This window comes from Dama dama, chromosome 20 (assembly GCF_033118175.1).
Source record: "Dama dama isolate Ldn47 chromosome 20, ASM3311817v1, whole genome shotgun sequence".
Classification (NCBI taxonomy): domain Eukaryota; kingdom Metazoa; phylum Chordata; class Mammalia; order Artiodactyla; family Cervidae; genus Dama; species Dama dama.
In genome coordinates, this window is record NC_083700.1 from 53,793,079 (window position 1) to 53,818,110 (window position 25,032).

At 41.3% G+C, this 25,032-nt stretch overlaps 1 protein-coding gene across 3 annotated transcripts; it reads left to right on the top strand.

Annotated features, from left to right (window-relative positions):
* Nucleotides 1-1,358: 1,358 nt before the first annotated feature.
* LOC133041081 (guanylate-binding protein 4-like) lies at nucleotides 1,359-24,282 on the top strand. 3 transcript variants are annotated; one of them, XM_061121458.1, is made up of 12 exons: nucleotides 1,359-1,540; nucleotides 2,455-2,512; nucleotides 5,406-5,601; nucleotides 10,414-10,541; nucleotides 12,756-12,865; nucleotides 13,070-13,266; nucleotides 16,181-16,426; nucleotides 17,330-17,610; nucleotides 19,069-19,281; nucleotides 20,490-20,592; nucleotides 20,905-21,098; nucleotides 21,955-24,282. In XM_061121458.1, exons 3-12 carry the CDS (start codon nucleotides 5,412-5,414, stop codon nucleotides 22,183-22,185), a joined length of 1,893 nt encoding a protein of 630 aa, XP_060977441.1. In that variant the 5' UTR covers nucleotides 1,359-1,540; nucleotides 2,455-2,512; nucleotides 5,406-5,411; the 3' UTR covers nucleotides 22,186-24,282. The 3 variants fall into 3 exon arrangements, with proteins under 3 accessions (XP_060977441.1, XP_060977442.1, XP_060977440.1); XM_061121459.1 differs by lacking the exon at nucleotides 2,455-2,512 and adding an exon at nucleotides 3,608-3,689; XM_061121457.1 differs by lacking the exon at nucleotides 2,455-2,512.
* The last annotated feature ends 750 nt before the right edge of the window (nucleotides 24,283-25,032 follow it).

Consider the following 25,032-nt stretch of genomic DNA (forward strand, 5'->3'; position numbering starts at 1 on the left):
AGAAAAGATTAACTTTATTTGGCTTTAGGTCATGTGCCCAGTCTCCCCCTAAATGCATCTCAGTGGCTGAGGGATTACAGGGCCACGGCAGTTTTCCCAGTTTGGGTTCAAGTCTTGAATCTACCAAGGGAAATCTCAGAATTCTAGAAAAATCTGACCCTGATATTGTAGTATACACCTTTAGAGTTATAACACACTTTGCAGCTCCAAATATGGTCTCATTCTATTTTACAAAATAAGCATACGGCAATCTGGCTAAGGATTGTTATACTTTTCTAGCTGCTTTTTCAGCTAAAGAAGTCTGCATAGGGAATATGTGCCAAAGCACTTGCTCTTGGGGAGGTCTGGCCATAGGACTTTGAGATTATACTCTGCCTGTCCTTCTTTTCCCTCACTTTCATCTGAAATACAAATGGGATGGTGAAACCCTGCTTCATAGGGTAAAAACCTGTAACAGAAACTGCAGACTAAGGGAAATTCTTGAGCTCATCTTACAGAATGAGCAGGTAAGGGAAGAACTTGTTTGAAAACTCCTTCCTCTTGTAACACAGCAAAACTGTCTGAAACCAGATTAAATCAATATAGCTGATCAGAGTCAGAATAGACCCGCCTGCCCCATAGGGGACCTACATTACAGGTCCTTCAGCCTTACTGGGTTGCCTCACAAACTCTCTGCTGCAAATCTCCTGCTCTCAGTGTTTTGGCTTGCAGCTCCTTGGGCAAAAGAACCTGGTTCCCTAACATGAGCAGTCAAGCTTTTAACTTACAGGTTAGTACAATGCCTTAAAGGATACAGAAAAGAATGGAAGGAATCTGAATCAACCCCTAACCTCCAAATCTGGATCCACACTAGTAAAAGAAAAGAGGAAAACTAACAAAATAATAATGAAGCTCAAGAGGAAGGGGATATACATGTAATTATGGCTGATTTGTGTTATTGTGCGGCAGAAACCAACACAACAGTGTAAAGCAATTATTCTCCAATTAAAAAAAAATAGTGAATATGTCTGGGCTATAAAATTGAGGATTTTATATACACATATTTATTTTGCTAATGAAAAAAAAAAGATCACCGAGTTAAAAACACTTCTTAAAAAGGAAAGAGAAAGGAAAAAATGAAACATTTTTCAAGTGAAGAAACATTAATAAACTCCCTCTCTCACAAAACACCCCTGAGAGACAGACTGTTGAACTCGCATCCCACCATTACTTGCACCTCCTTCAAACCACTATGGAGGAGGGACAAAGTTCTGTTTATCCAGCCAAGCCTGGAGGAACACTTCTCTCCCTGTCTTTCCTGGAATTCATCCAGATTCCTGCCTCCATTAAAAAAAAAAAAACATCCCTTTCGATTTTGGTTTCGTTTCTCATAATCCCCACCACTACCGGGATGGCTTTTAGTAACCAGCTAGCTTTTCAGCTTCTTCTTTTTTTTTTTTTTTCGGCTTCTGAACATAAACGTCGGTTTCCGGAGGAGCGAGACGCAGTTGCTCTAGGGGCGAACCAGAGCAACTGACTTGACCCCCGGCTGCTGCTCCAGGTAAGTCTGCTCCTAAACTTGACCTTCCAAGCACACTTCGGTTAAATAACAATAAATCCCCCAGCGCAGACCCTACACTGGGGGAGGAGAGGAGCAGATGGAGGCGCGGGACAGGTGGGTGGTGACCTGCCGGGCGCATTGTTCGGGCAGCTCGGGGTCTGCTTTTGGATCCAGGCTGCTTCCGAGCTTATCGCCCGGATGCGCCGCTGCTCCTGGAGCATCTAAGCAGCGCTGCAGCAAAAAGCAGGAGAGCAGGTACGTCTTCTGAGGAAAGGATGTTGAAGACCCAAACTCACCCTTACTCCCCAGCCCGCCCTGCGAACAGAGGCTATAGGTGCGGTCTCTTCTACCAGCCCCCTCTTGCCCTCCTCAGCCACATCCTGAGTGCACCCCGCTGGGCAGTGGCCAAACAAAAACGATGGTACTAGACATAGAGCCAATTTAAATCCTAAAAGATGGACCCGGGATTATTTTTGTCTTAACGTTTGATACTCTGAATACATACAGAACTGTTTTCTTTGGAATAATTCAATCTCACTCTTACCAAAAAAAAAAAACAAAAAAAAAACTGTTATTAATAACTGTAAGATCTAATCATGTTTGTTTATCATGCATTGTTTTTAATGAGCGGCACATACATTAACAGCCTCAGAATAACTTCTGGTACTTGCTGAAAATCCCCAGTGTGGGGTATGTTTGACTATCAGATAATTCTTTAAAGTCATCATTGGAAACTTGTTGGTCATCTTCTGCCTTGTGTTAGCACTGTTCTTTTCTATTTGTTTTGTTTCTTTTTTAAGGCTTTTTGTTGTTTTATATTTATTTTTTAGGCCATGCCTTGCAGCACGTGGTGTGGGGGAGGGGGAATCTTAGTTCCTGGACCAGGGATCTAACCCCTGTCTCTTGCATTAAAGCACGGAGTCTTAACAATTGGACTGCTGGGAAAGTCCTTCCAAGTGCTTAGTTTTGAAGGTAAAAGCTTGTTGGTTTTGGTCCCTCAGTATACTTTGAGTTAAAATACAAAATCTTTGTAGACTCATTGACTTACACAAAGCTTTATCAATATTTGGTCTCAGATATAAACTCTGCAATTTCTCTTGCTTACAGCTATTCACCTTAAAATAAAAGTTATTTTACAAGCCAAAGCGAATTTATTCAGGAATAGTAGAGTTATTGCAATTTGTGCCATAAGGAAGTCCAGCTAAGAAAAAGAACATTATAGAGAAAAGTAAGGGTCTGGGAAGGTTGGTTTGGAAAGAAAAGTCAGAGTTCAAGGGTGATGACCAGTTCTCATTGACTGAGTTGCTGGGGTAGTCAATTCTTGTAGGAGATGCAGTGTACACCTTTTCCTCTTGAGGGTTTGCCATTGGTAACTCTTTCCCTGTTGAAAATTTTTCCCTTGGGGTCTGTAATTGACAATTCTTCCATAACTGACCTCCAGTCTGTAGTTCTGCAACAAGCCCCCTTCTGGCTTGCTGACTCCATTTGAGTGAGTGAAGTTCATGTTTTTGGTGGGGGTGGGGGGCTGGGGACACACGAAACCCAGTTGGCTCAGAATCCGCTTGCCAGTGCAAGATATGCAGGAGACACCAGAGACGTGGGTTTGATCCCTGAGTCAGGATCCCTTAGAGGAGAAAATGGCAACAGGCTCCACTATTCTTGCCAGGAGCACACAGCACATACATGATGGGGGAGGGGACACAGGCCTTCAAGTGAGATCTTACTTCCCAGACCAGGGACAGAACCAGCACCCTCGTCAGTGAAAGCACAGAGTCCCAACTACCGTCAGGGAACTCTCCAGGTTTTCCTTTATTAATTTTGACATAACACAGCAGTAAAAGGTCATGTTTTACTCTCCCATTTCTGCTCCAAATCCACTATAGAAGAAGAAAAGAAATCGTACAGAACAAATCTGTTACATAAATAAATGTTTTTTCTCATAAAAAGATTTTAGATCCCTTATAATTCTTGACAATTTCAGGTTACAGAGCTCACTGACACATTATAACACACTGTCTAATTGAAATAGTACATGAATCCAGAAAAATTTTTTTTCATGATTTATAGCCTGTCTCTTACCACCTGTGCTGTAATGAATCAAGAATTGTTCCTTTACATATAAACTGCTAAGAAAAAGAAGGTTTTGGAGGTAAGTTCCTTTTTCAAGGCATCAACAGATAATAAGCACTGTGAACCTTCAAGTTTGAACCCTGGCAGCCCAACTCCAGAACCTGTACTTGGACATCCCAGGGCAGCTCTGAGCTCCTCCAGCCTGACTCTCCCCCCATCACTGTCCTCCCTCTCAGCTATTACCACTGGATCTCCCCAGCCTGCTCATCTTCCTCCTGGGCTGTGTCCTCCCACTTGCTTGCAACCAGGGAGGGAAGTGTCAGAGCCAGTCCTCCAGTTTCATTCAGTAATTACTGTCCCTGTCTTCAGACATTCAGTTGTAAAGCAATACTTACATAGAATTTACTATGTACCAGCATAATTTTCCAAGTATTGTAAGCATCATGAGCTAGTTAATCCTCCAAATAACCCTAATGACAGATTGAGTTTTATGTCTCATGCTGCCATTTTACAGAAGAAAAAAACTGAGGCACAAAGAAATTAATCTTCTCAGCCGTCACACAGCCAGTAACATATGGAAACATGTGGATGTTGCTTAGTATTGTTTTTGAGAAAATAAAGGAACAGTCAAAGCCTTCTGACTTCTGTCTGTCTCCTAAGATCATGAAACATCTAATCATGGTGATGAAATCATTTAAAGTAGAGCCTGACCCAGATGTGAGACCCTGGCATATCTAGCCAGACCTTATAATACCCTAGTTGCTTGCATCTCTTCTCTATCTGCTTAAATAATAAGAAATACCCTTTAATTTCATGTAGTAACTGAATTATTAACATGTGCAACTTTGTTAGGTACCTTCAAGATCTGTGCTGTTTTAAGAGAGAGCAGCATCTTTATCTCAACTTCTTTCTCTCACAGTCACTCTTCCTCCAGCCTGTCCTACTCCACTGATTGCTTCATCTGGTCACCAGTCACATTCATTTTTCCTTTGTTGGCAAGGTTTTCCCTGATTAAATTCCATGTAAATTCAAATCCCATTCCCTGCTCATTTCCTTCAAAGCATTTGCCACCCTCTAATATCCACATATTTGGATGCTTTATTTTTTCACTTTCTATATTATTTGTCTCCTTTACTAGAATAGAGATCATGAAGCAAGAATTTGTATCCGTCTTGTTCACTGTTTGATGCTGAGCTTCTAGAACAGTGTCAGCACATGGAAGGTTCTCAATAAATATTTGTGCAATTAATGAGTGATCAAATCATTCTGGAACTCAAGAAATCATCTCTGGTCACTCCTCATCCCATTCATGTCCCATCTGTCTCTACTTACCCCCAAAATGTTAGTGTTCTCAAAGCTCTATCATCAGTGCTTTGTGTTCTGAATCTTCACTGTATGCCTCATGTGGGCAAGGTTGCGTTAGGGTTCATTTAAGAATCAGTAAGATAATATACATACTGTACCTATACAGGCCTTGGCACATGAGGCTAAATACTTACCTTTTTGAAATATACAAAGCAAAGAGAATTGATATCTAAGTTCCACAAGCAGAGGACTAATGTGCATATGACTTATGTAACCATGAGGGATGACCTCACGACCCTGTAGGGGTTTTTTCACATTTTTTAAAATTGAAATATAATTTCTTTACAACGTTGTGTCCATTCCTGCTGTAGGAACATATGAATCAGCTATGTGTATACATAAATCCTCTCCCTCTTGAGCCTCCCTCCTGCCCCCTCATCCCACCCCTCTGGGACCTTGTGTTCTATTGAGTTGTTTCTCTGGGTTACAGCTTCTCATGGCATCTGGATCCACCATAATGGACCCCATCTGTCTGGTAAGAAACCAGAACAACCAGCTGACAGTAAATCCCAGAGCACTGAAGATTCTGGAGCAGATATCTCAGCCTGTGGTGGTGGTGGCCATCGCAGGGCTGTATCGGACCGGAAAGTCCTACCTGATGAACCGCCTGGCAGGACAGAACCACGGTGAGTTTTGTTAAGTGTTGTTCAGGACATTTGCTTGAAAGCATGGTAACGCAGGCTGCTGATCCTCCTCCTCTAGGGTCATGTTAAGGAAGAGCCTAACCCCTTTTCCCACTGCCACTGAGGATAACTTCTAATTCTTACCACCGAGTTTATAACTTCAAACCCATCCCTCCAAAATGTTCACTCTTCTGTCCAGTGATCAAGAGTTCCCAATCCCATCAGAACATCTACCTCGTTTGTCCTGATTCCATCCACAGCCATCCTCTCAGGGGCTCATCTTCAACAATTACTGCCTTCCTTTCTCCTTCACCACATTTGCCCTAAACCACAGAGTCATTCCAAGCAGCACACAAATATTTTTTAACATGTCTTATTTTTAGAAAACAATAGAAGGGAGAACAGACAGCAAAATCCCTATATCCTATACCTCAACGAGACTACCATGCATTCCTTTTGGTTTAATTTCACAGTAAAACTTTGATAATTATACATATTCTCTTTCTCTAACTAGTCTTTTCTAATATGTGAACTCTAAGGCACATAGATGGGGCTTCCCTCGGGGCTCAAATAGTAAAGACTCTGCCTGCAATTCAGGAGACCTGGTTTCAATCCCTGGGTCAGGAAGATCCCCTGGAGAAGGGAATGGCAGCCCATTCCAGTATTCTTGCCTGGAGAATTCCAGGCAGCTATGGCTAGTGTTATTGGGGTTGCAAAGAGTCAGACACGACTGAGCGACTAACACTTTTGGGTTTCCCAGGTGGCGCAGTGATAAAGAATCTGCCTACCAGCGCAGGAAATGCAGGAGACTTGGTTTAATCTCTGGGTCGGGAAGATTCCCTGGAGAAGGAAATGGCAAGCCACTCCAGTATTCTTGCCTGGAAAATTCCATGGACAGTGGAGCGTGGTGGACTATAGTCCATGGAGTTGCAAAGAGTCAGTCAAGACTGAGCACACACATGCAACAACACATATGGAAGAATACATAAAAATACATATATACATATTAAAAGGTTGATAAGTATAAAGTGATCAACTGTTCAGTCACTGCCCAGAGTAAGAAATAAAACATCACCAACACCCAAAAGCCCAAATCACACCCTGTTACACCCTCACTGGAGCTCACCAATGTTCATGGTGCCTGCTTTCATTCTTTATATTTAAATATTGTTTTACAATCTATGCAATTATTTCTTAAAAATAGCTTAAACTTTATAGAGGAATATACATTCTGATATTCATTGGGATCTTGATTCATATTCTCAATAAGTTTATGAGGTTCATCTAGTTTGTCATCAGTTCAGTTCAGTTCAATTGCTCAGTCGTGTCCGACTCTTTGCAACCCTATGAATCGCAGCATGCCAGGCCTCCCTGTCCATCACCCACTCCCGGAGTTTACTCAAACTCATGCCTATCGAGTCAGTGATGCCATCCAGCCATCTCATCCTCTGTCGATCCCTTCTCCTCCTGCCCCCAGTCCCCCCCAGCATCGGGGTCTTTTCCAATGAGCCTAGTTTGTCATAGGTGTCTGTAATTACTTTCACTATTTTTTACTTTTAAACTGACAGAGGATACCACAACTTATTGATCCATTTGTTACTGATGAACACTGGCATTATTTGCAACTTTATCTTTTATGAATGGTGCTCTCATGATTATTCTTCATCTATATCCTGGTGTATATATATACTAACTTCCTTATGTTTTACCTAGAAGCGGAATTGCTGAATCAAGATGTGTTTGTCTTCAGCCTTTCTAAATAACACCAAACAGCCTTTTTAGCTTTATGCTCAGTTTATGTGCTTATTAGCAGCCATTTAAAATTCCCACATTGTCACAAAATTTTAGTAAAAACATTTTTAAACTTTTATCAAAATCTGGTGTCTGTATGGTTGCTTGTTATTTGCCTCACTACTAATATGTTTGAGCACTTTTTCATATATTTGCCTTTTGCCTTTCCTATTTCAAGAGGGTTTTTTCTACCAAGTTACCTGACTTGTTTCTAATTGATTTTTAGGATAATACACCCATGTCCTGTTGGGCATTTCTAAGAAGACCACACACCATTTCTTTCCTAATGCCTTCCTCTGTGGCCCAGCAGCTTAGCACAATTAGGGGGTAGCACCTCAGTTCACTAAACTCTAAGGGTCCCTAGGAATATTTCAGTGTCTCACTCAAATTCTCTGTTTCTGTGTCTTTATCTCTCTCTTCCCCATCTCTCTTTGTTCTTCCTTTCTCCCACTCTCATTTTTCCTTTGCAATCTCTTACTGACTTAAAACAAGACATTTTATGTTTGTCTTTCTTTGAAAGGAAATTGATCACCAATCAGGGGAGGACGCTTTTGCTTGCCAGCGTAAATTAATAAATAGGTCATTTTTTGAGAGATTTCAGAACTCTAAGAAAGAGATACATGCAAGGAGTTTGAGGAACATTCTTTCTTTTCCTACTTGAGATAACATCTGGTAAATAAAGAGGTGATTTTCCTACTGAGGAAACCTTTAACCCAGTCATGTTTTAGGGCTTCCCTGGTGTCTCAGTTGGTAAAGAATCTACCTGCAATGCGAGAAACCTGAGTTTGATCCCTGGGTTGGGAAGATCCCTTGGAGGAGGGCATGGCAACCCACTCTAGCATTCTTGCCTGGACAATCCCCATGAACAGAGAAACCTGGCGGGCTACTGCCTATGGGACCACAGAGTTGGACACAACTGAGCGACTAAGCAGTCATGTTTTAAAACACCTTAATTGTGACTTACCACCTGAGTCATATCGCAGGAAGAAGAAACAAATTAGCACCCAGTCAGGGCTGACTAGCAGAAGCAAGTCAACATTTTCTCTCCTGTGGTGATACCGTTGTCTGTTCTTTACATCTCATAACTGACTGTGATGACCCCCACTTATAGCTTGTCTTTTCTCCCTAAAGAAACTGAGAGTTCACATTTCTCTGTATTAATCAGCATACAGTCAAATGCCGTCACGATGTAGAAGAGTGAAGATCATCTCAGGTCTTATACCCACTTGGAGCAGAACACACAAGATACGGCACTGGATGGCCTGAGCCATGTTGAACCATGCTCCCTTAGATATTCATCATATCCATTTCTATTCTCAGTTGAAGGGAGCATTGGCATCTGACCAAGGTCAAAATCTTGGACTGTTGGATGAGATATCTTACCTGCAGCTTCTTAGGCATATACCTCACATCCTTTCCCGTCTCTGGGCTTAAGCCTTGAGAAAGAAGGGCAAGCAAGTCTTACAGGTCTGTTTTGCTTTCCCTTCTGTTATATCTCCATGTGAGTCAGTAAACAAAGAATTTGTCATTTCTGAAGAGGAGAAGGGAGATGAGGAAAATACGAGGAGGAAAAAGAGGAATAAAACTAACAAAAGTTGGGAGAAGGAAATGGCAACCCACTCCAGTATTCTTGCCTGGAAAAATCCATGGACAGAGGAGTCTGGCGGGCTGAAGTCCATGGGATTACATGACTGAGCATGTGTGCACGAGGGTGGAGGGAGATGGGCTGGTAGCAATAAACTGGTAGAACTAAAAAAAAAAAAAAAAACTAACAAAAGTTGATGTATCAGTGCAGGTTGTGAAAGGAAGGACACAGAGAAGCCACTTAGAGGGTAACTGAAGATGTTTATGCAGAGAAGGCAATGGCACCCCACTCCAGTACTCTTGCCTAGAAAATCCCATGGGTGGAGGAGCCTGGTAGGCTGCAGGCCATGGGGTCGCTAAGAGTCGGACATGACTGAGTGACTTCACTTTCATTTTTCACTTTTCATGCATTGGAGAAGGAAATGACAACCCACTTCAGTATTCTTGCCTGGAGAATCCCAGGGATGGGGGAGCCTGGTGGGCTGCCATCTGTGGGTTCGCACAGAGTTGGACATGACTGAACTTAGCAGCAGCAGAAGATGTTTATTGGAGGGATGATTACAGGACATGAGCTGAATAAAGGGAACCAATGAAGTAATGCAGAAACACTCAGAGAGTGGCAGGAACAAGGTCAAGTAGCTTTGATATCTCCTACAGCATGAAGAAACAAGCAGTGAGTGGACTCCAGATGTGGTAAAGATTAAGGTCTTATGCTTAGTTGCTCAGTCGTGTCCAACTCTTTTTGATCCCGTGGACCATAACCCACCAGGCTCCTCTGTCCATGGGGATTCTCCAGGCAAGAATACTGGAATGGGCTGCCATGTCCTCCAGGGGATCTTCCCAAGCCAGGGATCGAACCCAGGTCTCCCCCATTGCGGGTGGATTCTTTACCATCTGAGCCCCCAGGAAAGGCCAAGAATTCTGGAGTAGGTAGCCTATCCCTTCGCCAGGGGATCTTCCTGACCCAGGAATTGAACAGGGTCTCCTGCATTGCAGGACAATTCTTTACCAAAAAGGAGATGTGACTAAATATAGCAACAGAGGCACCGGGACACCATGGTTCATCAGGGTGGAAGCCAGGGCAACAGGTGCCTGCCTTCTAATCTCCTACTGTTACCTCTCACTGGTAAAATCCATCAGAAAGTGGAGAATAAGGGAACTCTTCAGTGTCAGACAAATATAGAGAGGTTAATAGAGCTAACATTATTTTTAGAATATGACACAGTGAGCTATTAATGGTAAGAGATGAATAGGGGACATGAAGGGTTTCTTGAGAAGGTTTTGAATATGTGTAGAGGTTGGATCTTCTGTACTTGTTGAAGTAGAAGCATCTTCCCCACGGGCAGGCACTCATATGCACACAAGTTCACCCAAAGTAACCTGTGAGCAGCCTGGACTATCTGCTCTTACTTTGCGTTGCTTCCTCCTCTTTCTGTGCAGGTTTCCATCTGGGCTCCACAGTTAGGTCTGAAACCAAGGGCATCTGGATGTGGTGTGTGCCCCACCCCTCCAAGGAAAACCACATCCTGGTCCTTCTGGACACTGAGGGTCTGGGCGATGTGGAGAAGGTAAGGCAGGGAATCTTCTTTACTCCTGGCACTGCACTTACAATTCAATTTCTCACCTCAATTCAACTTTTACAACATATTCCTGTAAACTGCAAATCCAGTTATAAATAATGAGGTTAAATTCTCTTTTCTTGAATTTTCTCTTTAATAAGATCAATATTTTGGTTACTGGGGACACATCTTATTTTTAACACTGGGGAGAAAGATGGAAGTTAACAAATATGTATTGGGTTCAAATCTAAGGCTCTGTGTTAAGTGCAACAGTGAGTGAGGTATAAGCCAGAGCTGAGTTGGGGAGACAAACAATAAGCAGTCTTGAGTCTGAAAAAAAGAGTGAGGCCTTACCCCAGTTTTTTAGGTTTGGGAAGAAATCTTAGTGAAAGCTATAATTCATGCAATCAACTGGATCTACAGGTTCAGATATGTAGGGTTAATCAAATTGGAAGTAGAAATCATGAAAGTAGATTCAGCAAATAAACTATTTTTTAAATCTCCAGAAAAGCTTCCAACATACCAGGAGCATTTTATTCCATGTTTTGGATCTCTGAAGAGGAATTCTTTAATGAATTCTATAAAAACTTGAGCTAGACTCATGATGAGAATGTAAATGGGATAATATTAGGTATTTTGTCTTCACAGTGTTACTTGCAGTCAATTTTTCTCCTTATTTATATTAATCTGCTTCAAAATTAAAAGTAGTAGCATTGAATCTTTGACTTTCATCACTGCAGAAAAGGATTTAGGGCATGAATTCAGAAATTCTGAGGTTAAAAAATCCAGACTTAAAGTATTCAATAATAATCTCAGTGTCAACCCAAGATGGTCTACTGACTCTTGCTAGATTCTAGTTTGCATGACCTCCTTCTTTTTGTCTAATTGTATTTGTCAAGGAACCAAAGCACACCAGCCTGCACACTGATAGCAGCAGAACTTGCTGCCCTCCCTGCCTGTGTGTGTCTCAGCAATACATACTCTGTTCCAAAGTCACTCATGACTTCTCCTGAGTCTCATTTTCAGACTCATCATCTATGACCACATGGGTAACCACTACCTCAGTCAAATAAAATGACCATAATACACTTTCTGATCACGCTTTCTGACAACTGTGATTGGTTTCTGTGGGCCCTCCACATGCATGGTCCCTGTAACTGCACAAGTCCATGTTCTGTCATTTCTCTAAAGCCCAGCTCTTTTTAACCTAATACCATCATATCACTGTCAGACACAATCACATCTGGCTCTGAATGCACAGAGTATATTTTCTGGTTCATTTGAAATCACCCCCTTTGTCTTTTACAGTATAGTATTAAGTTTCATGATTGGCATCTTCATGTATTTATATGTTGCCAGATAATCTGCCCCTCCATCTCTCTAAGCAGGGACTGTGATAGGAAACTTTATATCCATATAAGCAGATGTCATATCCACTGTTTTCTAAATGCATAATGAATAGTTGATGAATTTTATTGAATAACACTAGTTCCAAACTATCATAGCCTATGATCAAGAAAAGAAGCCTATGGTCAAGCCTAGTTCTAACATAGCCTATGATCAAGAAAAGAAGTGCAGAGGAATCATGGCCCATTTATTATTGTGTAACTTATGTGTTCCAGGCACTGTATTAAACATTTGACATTAAAAAAAAAATTCTGTTTAGTAATTTATTTTATTTTTGACTGCACTAGATCTTTGTTGTTGTGTGGGCTTTTTTCTAGTTGCAGACAGTGGGGGCCACTCTCTAGCTGCAGTGCTTAGGTTTCTCACTGCTGTGTCTCCTCCTGTTGCAGAGCACAGGCTCTAGGGTGCGCGGGCTTCAGTAGTTCCAGTGCATGGGCTCAGTAGTTGCAGCTCTCGGGCAGGAGAGCAGAGGCTCAATAGTTGTGGTGCACAGGCTGTTCCTCCACAGCATGTGGGATCTTCCCAGTTCAGGGATCTCACCCACGTCTCCTGCGTTGACAGGTGGGTTCTTTACCACTGAGCCACGAGAGAAGCCTGATGCACATTTATGATGTCATTCACTTCTGTTAATAGCTAACCACACCAAAGTGCTTAGAGGGATCAGTGTCAACACCAAAGAAAGCTTTGCATTTAGCATTGTCTTGAAAATGTATGTTACTTGCCTTAGTATTTAGTTACACTATAGCTGTTATAGTAAATAAACAACTGTTTGGGACAATGAGGAGCAGCATCCTCACGCTGTAATGTACTTTTTAGGGGGACTCCAAGAATGACTCTTGGATCTTTGCCCTGGCCGTGCTCCTGAGCAGCACCTTTATCTACAACAGCATGAGCACCATCAACCACCAGGCCCTGGAGCAGCTGCAGTATCCTTCCAGGAACTGAACCAGCACATTTCATTGAGTTTATGGGACTAGCAACTGACACTGTTTCTTGTTTCCCATGGTTCCATTCTCATGGCTGATATAGAGGGAAAATGGGGCAAAAGAAAAGGTTGATATAACATGTTTTGGGGCAAAATCTGGAAATCATGTTGGACGGTGCTTCTTATTCCTTAGCTAAGATCCTAGCTATGTGACTGAATTAACAAAGTTAATCAGAACCAAATCATTTCCCAGCTCTGACGAAGAAGAGGACTCAGCCAAGTTTGTGAGTTTCTTTCCAGATTTCATCTGGACTGTGCGGGATTTCATGTTGGAACTGGAGTTAGATGACTGCCCCATCACTGAAGATGAGTACCTGGAGAATGCCTTGAAGTTGATTCCAGGTATCAGAGCAGGGCCAGAGTGTTGGATGGCTCAGTAGGAGATGGGGGTCAACAGAGCTCTGACATTCAGCACTTGATATCAATCTTGATTTGAGGTTGAGTTGAAGCCATGCTAATGGTGCCTGGTGAATGACAGATGGTGACTTCAGTCATTATTGTTACTGGGAAAACTCTAGTGACCAGGGCTTAAGCTCACAGAGGAAATGCTGGATCCAATATTAGACCAAATGATTTTAGAGAAATGAATACCGTGGGGGAAAAAAAGGCTCACATAAACTTATATTACATATTAAATCTAAGTGCTTCTCCTTTTCTATTTGAGAAAGATAATCCATCAAACCAGAATCAAGAAGTAAACAAAAGAACAAATTTTCAAATTACCTTTAATACAGTGCATCTTACCAGCATAGGTAGCTACATTCTTCATATTGATAGATAGGCTATTTATACACTACAGAGCTCAGAAAAAAAGCATTGCCATGTCCTTCCAGTTAGACTATCAGATCCTTTATATGCTCTTCCTCATAGTATCACACTCTTCATCCTAGAACCTTACACAGTATACGTCAGCTAATATAATAAGTTAGTTATTCAGATTATTTTAACAGAGTGGTACCTGGAAGCAATATTCATTTTTGTTTACCTAAACATTTACTTCCCTGGTGGCTCAGCTGGTAAAGAATCTGCCTGCAGTGCAGGAGACCTGAGTTTAATCCCTGGGTTGGGAAGATCTCCCAGAGAAGAAAATGGCTACCCACTCCAGTATTCTTGCCTGGAGAATTCCATGGACAGAGGAGCCTGGCAAGCTACAGTCCATGAGGTTGCAAAGAGTTGGACATAACTAAGTGACTAAGTTTCACTTTCAATAATTTATTCATTCTTTCAATAAATAAGTATTTGTTGAACTACTGGTAGATGCCCAGAATCCTTCTGTATAATAATCACATCCAGTGTAAAATGATGCAAAGAATAGATCAGGTCTCCTGGTTTCAGTTCAGTTCAGTTCATTTCAGTTGCTCAGTCATGTCCAACTCTTTGCGACCCTATGGACTGCAGCACGCCAGGCTTCCCTGTCCATCACCAACTCCCAGAGCTTGCTCAAACTAATGTCCATTAAGTCATCGATGCCATCCAACCATTTCATCCTCTGTCATCCTCTTCTCCTCCTGCCTTCAATCTTTCCCAGCATCAGAGTCTTTTCAAATAAGGCAGTTCACATCAGGTGGCCAAAGTATTGGAGTTTCAGCTTCAGCATCAGTTCTTCCAATGAATAGTCAAAATTGATTTCCTTTAGGATTGACTGGTTGGATCTCTTTGCAGTCCAAGGGACTCTCAAGAGTGTTCTCCAACACCACAGTTCAAAAGCATTTATTCTTCGGCATTCACCTTTCTTTATATTCCAACTCTCACATACATACATGACTACTGGAAAAACCATAACTTTCACTAGATGGACCTTTGTTGGCAAAGTAATGTCTCTGCTTTTTAACATACTTTCTTGGTTGCTCATAACTTTTCTTCCAAGGAGCAAGCGTCTTTTAATTTCATGGCTTCAGTCACCATCTGCAGTGACTTCAGAGCCAAAAAAATAAAGTCTCTCACTGTTTCCATGTTTCCCTATCTATTTGCCATGAAGTGATGAGTCCAGATGCCATGATCTTCATTTTTTGAATGTTGAGTTTTAAGCCAACTTTTTCCACACTTCTCTTCCACTTTCATCAAGAGGCTCTTTAGTTCTTCTTCACTTTCTGCTGTAAGGGTGGTGTCATCTGCATATCTAAGGTTATTGATATTTCTCCAGGCAATCTTGATTCCAGCTTGTGCTTCATCCAGCTCAGCATTTCACATGATGTACTATACATATAAGTTAAATATGCAGGGTGACAATATACAGCCTTGATGTACTCCTTTCCCAACTTGGAACCAGTCTGTTGTTCCATGTCTGGTCTAAATGTTGCTTCTTGACATGCATACAGTTTTCTCAGGAGGCAAGTAAGGTGGTTTGGTATTCCCATCTCTTTAAGAATTGTCCACAGTTTGTTGTGATCCACACAGTCAAAGGCTTTGGCAGAAGTAGTCAATAAAGCAGAAGTAGATGTTTTTCTGGAACTTTCTTGCTTTTTTGATGATACAATGGATGTTGGCACTTTGGTCTCTGGTTCCTCTGCCTTTTCAAATCCAGCTTGAACATCTGGAAGTTCATGGTTCATGTACTGTTGAAGCCTGGGTTGGAGAATTTTGAGCATTACTTTGCTAGCATGTGAGATGGGTGCAATTGTGTGGTAGTTTGAACATTCTTTGGCATTGGCTTTCTTTGGGATTGTTTTCATTTAGGCTACACTAACATGAAATGATGTATGCTAAAGTAATCTCCAATCATATCTACAATGTGTGTACTTTTTTGCTCTGATTTATGAAGCGTTTCTTCACATCCTGAGTATCATTTTGTCTTCCACAGGTTATTTTCCCAGCAATGTCATAAATATATAATAAATATCTTTATTTCTATCATCACATTACTATAGAGCTCATATGTCATTTCTCACATGGGAACTGTAATATCAGAAAAATATTTCTGACAATTTCTTGGATTAATCTATTACTCAAGAAACATCTAATCAGTAGTTGATCCACTGCACAGCATGGAAAGTTAAGGAAAAGAATCAGAAGTTTGTCACTAAGAATGGGTTCCTCCCCTGCCTCCTCAGAAGTACTTCCTTTGCTCTTAGAGATATACAAAAAAGGGGGGGCGAGGGGATTTTCCACCCCTGGGTAGATTAGTGTAAGATTGATTTGCATGATTCAATAATAGGAGATATCCGAGCACGAGAGTTATAGTGATACAAAGATCCTTGGAACTGAAAGTCCTCAGCCCCCTATTCCTTTCATGACTGCTCTTTTTCCAATTCTGCAGGCAAGGATCCCAAAATCCAAAATTCCAATATGCCCAGAGAGTGTATTAGGAAATTTTTTCCAAAAAGAAAGTGCTTTGTCTTTGACCGGCCTACAAATGATAGAAGGCTATTACTCCGTATTGAGGAACTATCAGATAACCAATTGGATGTGAATTTCCAGAAGCAATCAGAAGATTTTTGCTCATATATCTTCACCCATGCAAAGCCCAAGACCCTAAGAGAAGGAATCACTGTCACTGGGGGAGGTGAGTCTCCTTCGCTACCTCATGTCTCAATGTGCTTCAGTGTATGGTAAACTTGTGATTACACTCTGGATTTCTCTGGGTTTCTCTTTAGCTGTGTTTTCTCCTCCATGTGACTTGGAAAACGGATGTTCATGCCACTCATGAAAATGCATGTTTCTTCATTTAAAGAAGCATATACAAGTGCTTGTTGCAGTCTACCAAATCTCATGAAACTATTACATTAATGATATAAATTAAAGATAGAAATCTTCATGGTGATGAGATGTCTGAAGGGATAAGTGTTTCAAATGAGAATAGGCAAGATATTTTGTGAATTTACATGAATCAGAAAATAAATAGTAGTTATGAATCTGTGTAAGTTCAATGAGAGTCTGAGAAACAAATGTAAATACAATCTGATGTACAGGGCTGGCTTCACGGACATGCCACCTGGGCAGTCATGCTGAGATGAGCCCTGCTTGGTTTCATGTTTGTTCCAACTGCCCTGAAATTCTTGATGACATTTCAACAAGACATTTTCATTTACAAATAATGCCCACAAGTTATGTAATTTACTTATATCTATAATAAGTTCTTTTTATTTTATTACAATGGGAAAAGTGATCTAGGAGAATCTTGGGCATATTATTTGAGATCATTTGTTCAATATTGTAATATGATGAATTTGAGAACCAAAAGATAGAGTGAATAGTAGGCATAGTGATGTTATTATAAAGAAGTAGATTCATAGATCAAACAGGAGAAGGATACAAGCATGAGTAAATAGAATGAGGAGAATAAATAGAGGAAAAGGAAACTTCCACTTCCACAAGATTTTAGTGATTTTTTTATAGTGCTAATCTCTAAATCCATAAAACAGGTAAGAATTCTCTCTCCATTTAATAAATATTATGTATCTTTCAGGGTTGGGGACTCTGGTGGAGGCCTATGTAGATGCCATCAACAGTGGAGGAGTTCCCTGTTTGGAGAATGCGGTAATAACTCTGGCTGAGCGTGAGAACTCAGCAGCCGTGCAGAAGGCAGCTGACCACTACACTGAGCAGATGACCCAGCGACTGAACCTTCCCACAGACACGCTCCAGGAGCTGCTGGAGGTGCATGCAGCCTGTGAGAGGGAAGCCATTGCCATCTTCATGAGGGACTCCTTCAAGGATGAGAAGCATATGTTCCAGAAGAAGCTCACGGTAATGTGTCCTAGAATATATGCTTCCTGATTCCTTTCTTCTGGAATGATGCTGAGACTCCCCCTTTTTGACAAAACGGTTCCTGTGCTTCTTATCATAAAAGGAGTTTAGATTCTAATGACTGATAGGGCTCTACAGGCTGCAGGTCATCACTTTTCTAAAAATTGGGCTTCTTATTTTCTGTTGTGACAAAACAAATTACTCTGCTCTTAGCAGCTTGAAACAACACACATCTATTAGCTTATCATTCCTCAGGTCAGATCCCACCCAGGGTCTGTGGGTATTCTGCTTGGTGTACCATAGCTAAAAGCAAGGTTCATATTGACTTGGCATCCACATGGACATTCTGGGGAACTCCGCTCCATCTTCAGCACAGCAACGGTGCACTGTTTTCTTCTTCTGTTTCTAATCTCTCAGACTACCTCTTCTGCCACCGATTGGAGAAGAATAACATGTAAAGTACAAGTGTGATCAGGTAATATCCACCTGGGTAATCTCCATTTTGTAAAGTCAACATGTTCCATGCAATATAGTCTGTACACAGAATAATTATTCATCATATTCCCAAGTCCAGGGACTAGGTAGAGTGTGGACCCTGGGAGAGAGAACTCTTGGAGATCACGATTCTGCTTACCATTAGCACCTTCACTGAAAGTCTGACTTTCAGTCTTGCTTGACCATTATAAGTTACAAAAATCTCTTACTTCATATTGAGAAAACAAGCCTGATTGGAATTTATAAGTACAAGCAAAAAATTTCTGTTCCTATATTTTCACACCCTCAAATTCTCAATGAAATCAGAATATAAGAAAAGTTGAAAACTCTAATCAGTGTGGTGTTGTTTCACTAAGTCATGTCTCACTCTGAGATCCCATGGATTATCCCCACAGGCTCCTCTGTCCACACAATTTTCCAGGCAAGAATACTGGAGTGAACTGCCATTTCCTACTTCAGGGGATCTTCCCAACCTCGGGATTGAACCAGCATCTCTTGTGTGTCCTGCACTAGCATGCAGATTTTTTACCACTGTGTCACCTGGGAAGCCCTGCTCAGTGTATAGTTGATTCATTAGTAGGAAGTTGATTTCCTATGTATGTATGTTTTATCCTTACCACCCATGTTGGCAGAAGAAGCGCTACATTCAGTCATAATTGTCTTTTCATTGTTTATTGGTGATGGATAGATCACTATTAATGCTAATGCTGTTAAAGCAGTACTTTGCTTCTGCAAACCCGTTCATTGCACAGATATTGACACTGAGCCCAGGGAATTTAGGGAACTTCATACAAGTCACACAAAGAGTTGGTCGGAACTGGGACTACAATTGATGCCTGACTCCATGTCTATTATTCTGAGTCTCATGTACCCTGATGCTGTCAGACTGCTTCTTCCAAGAGAGCAAAACTGGACCATCCTAACAACTTCTTTCTATTGAATTTTCCCTTATTTCCTTGGCAGGACATCATGGAGAAAAAGAAGGACAGTTTCATGATCCAGAGTGAAGAGGCTTCTGTCAAATATTGTGAGGCTGAGCTTAAGCAGCTTTCAGAATCCTTGATGAAAAGTATTTCAGGAGGCACATTCTTTGTCCCTGGAGGACACAGTCTCTATTTAGAAGCAAGGAACAAGTTTGAACAAGACTATAAACTGGTTCCCAGGAAAGGCGTTAAGGTGAGGAGTAATGGGATTGGGAAAGAGAAACAGACTAAAGTCAAAGGGTCTTTGTTGGTTCATTTGGTTGCCAGATCCTGATTTGCACAGAGGCAGTTGGTGATGAGGAGGCTGACTTGGAACCCCAGGAGGGTTCTTAGTCTAGTGCTGTTTTTCTGATGAGTTGAGTAAGAGTCCAGGAGACCCCAGAGCTGTTGGCTGCCCACTGGTGGGTGAGCCAGGTCCTGGGTCTAGTAACACACTTCTAGAGGAGAGAGCCACATCCTGGGGTCTGGGTGCAGGGTCCAGGAGTTCCAGAGCATGTGTTGACCATGGTAGAGCCGTTAGGCTCCTGGATCTGGGGGATTTTGAAGATTCTGTTGACCTGATATTGGTCCAGGTGGTCTTGAACCCAGCTGGTCCCAGGAATGACATGGCCTGCTAGTGAGTGGACTTGCCCCGCAGACTGAGAAACTGAGCTCTTTTGCACCTGGTATCTTCCCCTAATGTGTCCCAGGGTCTCTGGCTGGAGGGTGCTGGGGGTTTCAGGTCTCAGTCCTCCTGGTGAGTGGGACTGGGTCCATGGCCCTCTGGTAGGCACAGCCATGTCCAGAGGCAGCTGTGGGCTCAGGAGATCTGCTGGTAATTGGGGCTGCATGCATGTCTAGTCAGTTGCTTGGCGTGAGGCATCCCAGTACTGGCATCTGCATACCATTGCATTAGGGTAGGGCTGGGTCTTAGGGCTAATAAGATAGGAGGAAGGTTCCAAAATGGCACTCGCCAGCACCAATGTCCAAGTGGTGGAAGGAGTTTCCCAGAATGTCTTCTGCCAGTGTCTGTGTCCCCAAGTGAAGCTCCAGTTGCCTCCAGCCAATCTGGGAGACTCTCCAGGGTCAGCAGGTAGGTCTGACCCAGGCTCCTATCAAGTTACTGTTTATTCTCTGGGTCCTGGGACACGTGAGATTTAGTGTGCACCGTGTAAGGGCTAAGACTCTTATTTATGCAGGCCCTCTGGGATTCCTGAATATCAGCTCCGCTGGCCTTCCAAGCAAATGCTCCATGGGTGTTTGTAGACATGCACATAATTCTCAGGTCTGTAACCATTGGGGAGCTTACAGAGGATGGAGAATTTACAGGATACAGTCTGTAGTTTACTGAACAATAATTTCCACAGCAAGACACTACGTCTTTTCTACCTGACAAGTCTTTGCTCCTTCTTGTTTCCTCAGGCAAACCAGGTCCTCCAGAGCTTCCTGCAGTCACAGCAAGGAGTAGAGGAAGCCATCCTGAAGGCAGACCAGGCCCTCACTGATGGGGACAAGGCCATGGCAGGTACAGGGGAGGACTGTGCTCTCAGAAGGAAGATAGCTCCTGTGTTGTCTTTTGGCAGGTGTGGGAACAAACACTTCCTGACACCAGAGCTTCCTCTTCTTCTGTGGAACCTCTCTGCTACATGTGGAAGTAAACGGGGGAGTTTGGGTTGTATGTACATCCAATCAGTGCTTCTACATCATATGCTGACGACGTGGTAGCAGGAACAGTCAGACTCCTTCCCACAATATTAAAGCCAGTTCATCTCTGAGTAAAGGAGGTGACAGCTCAGCATAGTCATGTTCTCTCCTCTTTAAAATTCTTGTGAAACAGCTGTGTGTGCCAAGAAGGATGCAGCTGAGAGGGAACAGGAGCTGCTAAGACAGAAACAGATTGAAGAAGAACAGAATCTGGAGGCACAAGAGAGAAGCCTCAAGGAAAACCTGGCCCAACTGCAAGAGAAGATGGATAGGGAAAGAGAAAACCTTCGGAGAGAGCAGGAAATGATGCTGGATCACAAGCTGAAGGTAAGTCTAGATGGGCCTGGATGGGGCCTGATGGGGAAACACTAACTCCTCAGGAATAAAGGGACAGGAATTTGACCTTAAATCAGATCCCAGAAGGAAATACAAAAACATAGGATTCACTGTAACATCAAAGAAATGTGAATTGGTTTACCTCTCTAAGACTCAGCACCTTCTGTAGTGTTAGGGTTTGAATGGGACAAATAACATGGCCCAGGCTCCTGGACTGCTGTTCATGGTGATTATAGCATCACATTTGTTCCCAAGTGAATAGGACCTCAGTCTTAGAGTCCTTAGAATTTGGGATACAACTGTCAGAGACCTGGAATAGTTCCATCTGCTCCTGAAAATATCAGATTGTACCTGGTATGAAATACTGGATGCTGAAAGCTGTAAAATTTGCTACATTTGTTTCCAGATCTCCTGATTCATTTTATACACCGAAACTAAATGCATTTTTTGTTCCCAGCCTGGAGTTTGATAGCTAGAGTTCTGAATTGAGTCAGCAATGCCATTTTGGTGACATGTGGGTGGTCGTTCTACCTCAGTGAAACTTACAAATATTTAGAACTCACCCTACGTGTTCTCCTAAAGTGTATTTATAAGGCTGGAACCTCGCCCTGGGGTAGTTTTCAGACCTGACCTATACCCCACTTCTCTGTACCCAAGAAGATGGTGTTGAAAAAACATGGGAAACTCTAAACCCTGGATACTCTCCCTTCCATGTTGCAAATATTAGAATAATATAAAAAAGCATCTAAAGTGATAGAGAAGTAAACACACATGCATATCAACTGTAGTCATTTGACACAAAATGCTGATTTGGGGTATTTTCAAAAGGGGACTCTCTTTTTTACAGATGCAAAAAGAGTTACTCACAGAAGGATTCAAAAAGGAAGCTGAGGAGTTAAATAAAGAGATAGCTCAACTAAAAGAAGATATTCAAACAACTGAAAAGTCCTTCAGTATTTCAGATATCCTTGATATGGCAAGTGTGACATTAATTGCAGTACTCCCTGGGGCTTATAAAGTAGCTGGTATGGGACTGAAACTTCTCAGTGAACGTATGAAAGCGGCTGAGAAACCCTAGTAAGTATATTTTGAAAGGCTTCTTATGTTTTAGTAGTGTAACACTATAGTTCATTTTTAAAGTATGTATGTCATGATAGTTTTGTTCAAGAGGAGCTTAAAAACTGACTACCAAAGAATTACTAGTTATTACGAAAGTGATTACCAGTGCCTGATACGCCAAAAAAAAAAAAAAAAAAAAAAAAACCCACACAATTTTGAATGAATTAGTTAATTTTAAGAAATGGAAAATCAGTTGGAAGATAATAACTAATTATAGATAAGTGTTAAGAAAAACAAGAAACAAATAAGAAGAGGAAGAACATTCGCAATCTATAATAAAGTCTTGGAGATCAATTCTTTAAGTTATAATGAGCCCTTATAAATCAATGAGGAAAGAACAACAAACACATTTTTAAATGAGCAAAAATATATCAAGAGAATAAATATGTTTAACTTTATTGATTATAAACTATATACAAGGTAAAATTAGGAGGGACATGTGTCACCTCCCAGATGGGCCAGAAAGAAGAGTTTGGAAAGGACACTGGCTGGCAAGGGTACCAGGAAATTGGGGGTCTCTGATAAACGCTAGAGAGTGCAAATTGGTGCAAATATGTATCAAATGTTTAAGTGCAAGTACTGCTGATACAGAAGTCCATGTTTAGCCATTTATCTTACAGATTTATTTACCCAAGTTGCAAATGACATATGTAGCAGTTTATCTGTCACAAAATTGTAATTCCAGAAGACTGGAAACTTCAAAGTCCATCTGTCACATACTAGTGAGATAAATCCTGAGACACCCTTACACAGGAAAACTCTACAGTCACTGAAATGAAAAGGGAAACTCTATTTGTGCTAATGTGAAAAAAATCTCAAGATGCAGAAAGTGTGTATAGTTGTACTACTGATTGAAAAAATAATGAATATGTGCATATATTATCATCTATCTTGGAAAATAAAAAAGAAATTGGTATCCATGAGCACAATGGGATAAATATGATAACATGAGAGGCTAACTAACTTTGCATGGCACATTCCTCTGTGACTTTTATACTTTGTAAGAATTCTTACTTATTGAAACATAAATACATTTATTAAAATTAAAAACAGAAACAGTAATACACAAATTGGAAAAGAGACTTCTCTTCAAGAATATGGGAAATAGCTTCTTAAGGAAGCCAGACTAGTAACGTGTCAAGTGAGTTCCTTTGATTTCTTGAGGCTCAGATTTTATTCTGCTAGTTGTGTGAACATTGAGTGTAACACAGGCAAAAACATTTAAACAACCAATCTGCAATCTGGGAAAGTCCTGCACTAAAGCAAAGGCCTGGTCCATGGTGAGCAGCTGTGGCAGGTCCTCTGGGCTTGAAGTTCTCTCAGGGCCTGGGTCCTCTCTGAGGTGGGGAGTAGTGGGGCAACAGGAGTGAATCTTGGAACATGCACAGCTCGCAGAGCCAGGACCCCTCCCTACCTTATGTCCTGTTGATACAAGAGGGTTGGATCTGTTCAGGTCTCCTGACATATCACATGTGTTAAGCCACACTGACATCATTGTTAATTCTTATGCCACTTAACAAACTCCTTGCTGCTAATTCAGATAAGAAGACCTCCTGTACAAAATCACCTTATATTAAAATGTTTCATTCTAGATTTGGTCAATTCACATTCTATTAATCACCCTATGGGTATTAATTGGAGTCAGCATCTAAACATAAAGAGCACACTTATTTTTCTGAAATATTTTAATGTTAATTACCACATGGAAAAAATAACTTTTTCCAGTTCCATCCTGCTAGTGTTCTGAATCTTGGTTTCGTACTTGCTCACTAGAATAAAACACCTTTATTGCACCCCAAAACTATATCAATTATCCCTGGCTTCTGTCTAAACCAAGAGGACTAGTAAAATCTCTTATTGCAGCCTCATTTCTATGTAAGCAACTCTATTAAGATAATTCATCTATGTACATCAAACACTCTGTATGACAGATATTGTATAATGTCATTCATTACTTAATACTCACCTAACAAATGTGTGAGAATGGATTTCAATACCCATCACCTAGCAGGAAATTTTCTCTTGAAAATAAATATTTCTCTTTTTCAAAGGAAAAGTACTTTCCTATCGTTCATGTGTTCTTCTATGACTATAAAAGAATTCAAAATCATTTAAAAAATTCACTCTTCACAGAAAAGTATAAAAGCAATAAGCTACAATCCTCACAATGAGATAGAAATGCTGTTTATAATGCAATACATAATGTTCAAGGCTCTGATGTATTTATTATTGCTGTACAAATGTTTTTATAAAGAGAACAGTTATGTACCTATTATGAATTGCATTATTCACAACAAACATGCACAAATTTATCTACAGACAGTAACTTTGGTCATCTGGAAAGTGGTGTGAAATGTAGACAAAAAATTTAATCCTTCATCTTATTGGTAAATTAAAAGTCTTAAAGAAATTCCTCTTCTTAATGATGTTTAAAGATGATTTTTTTATATCATTCAGTAAACTATACCTAGCACGTGCCTATGGGGCTTCCCTGGTGGCTCAGAGGTAAAGAATCCGCCTGCAATGCAGGAGCCACGGGTTCAATCCCTAGGTCAGGAAGATACCCTGGAGGAGGAAATGGCAAGCCACTCCAGTATTCTTGCCTGGATAATCCCATAATCAGAGGAGCCTGGGAGGTTACGGTCATGGGATCGCAGAGTCAGACACAGCTGAGCACACATGCATGACAGTACATGTATATAGGTAGACATAATGACTAGAAAGGATAAAATCATGTCATTTATAAATCTAAGCAAATGAGCCCTTTCCATGGCAGATTTTAGCCAATATAGAGGAGGACTTGGGC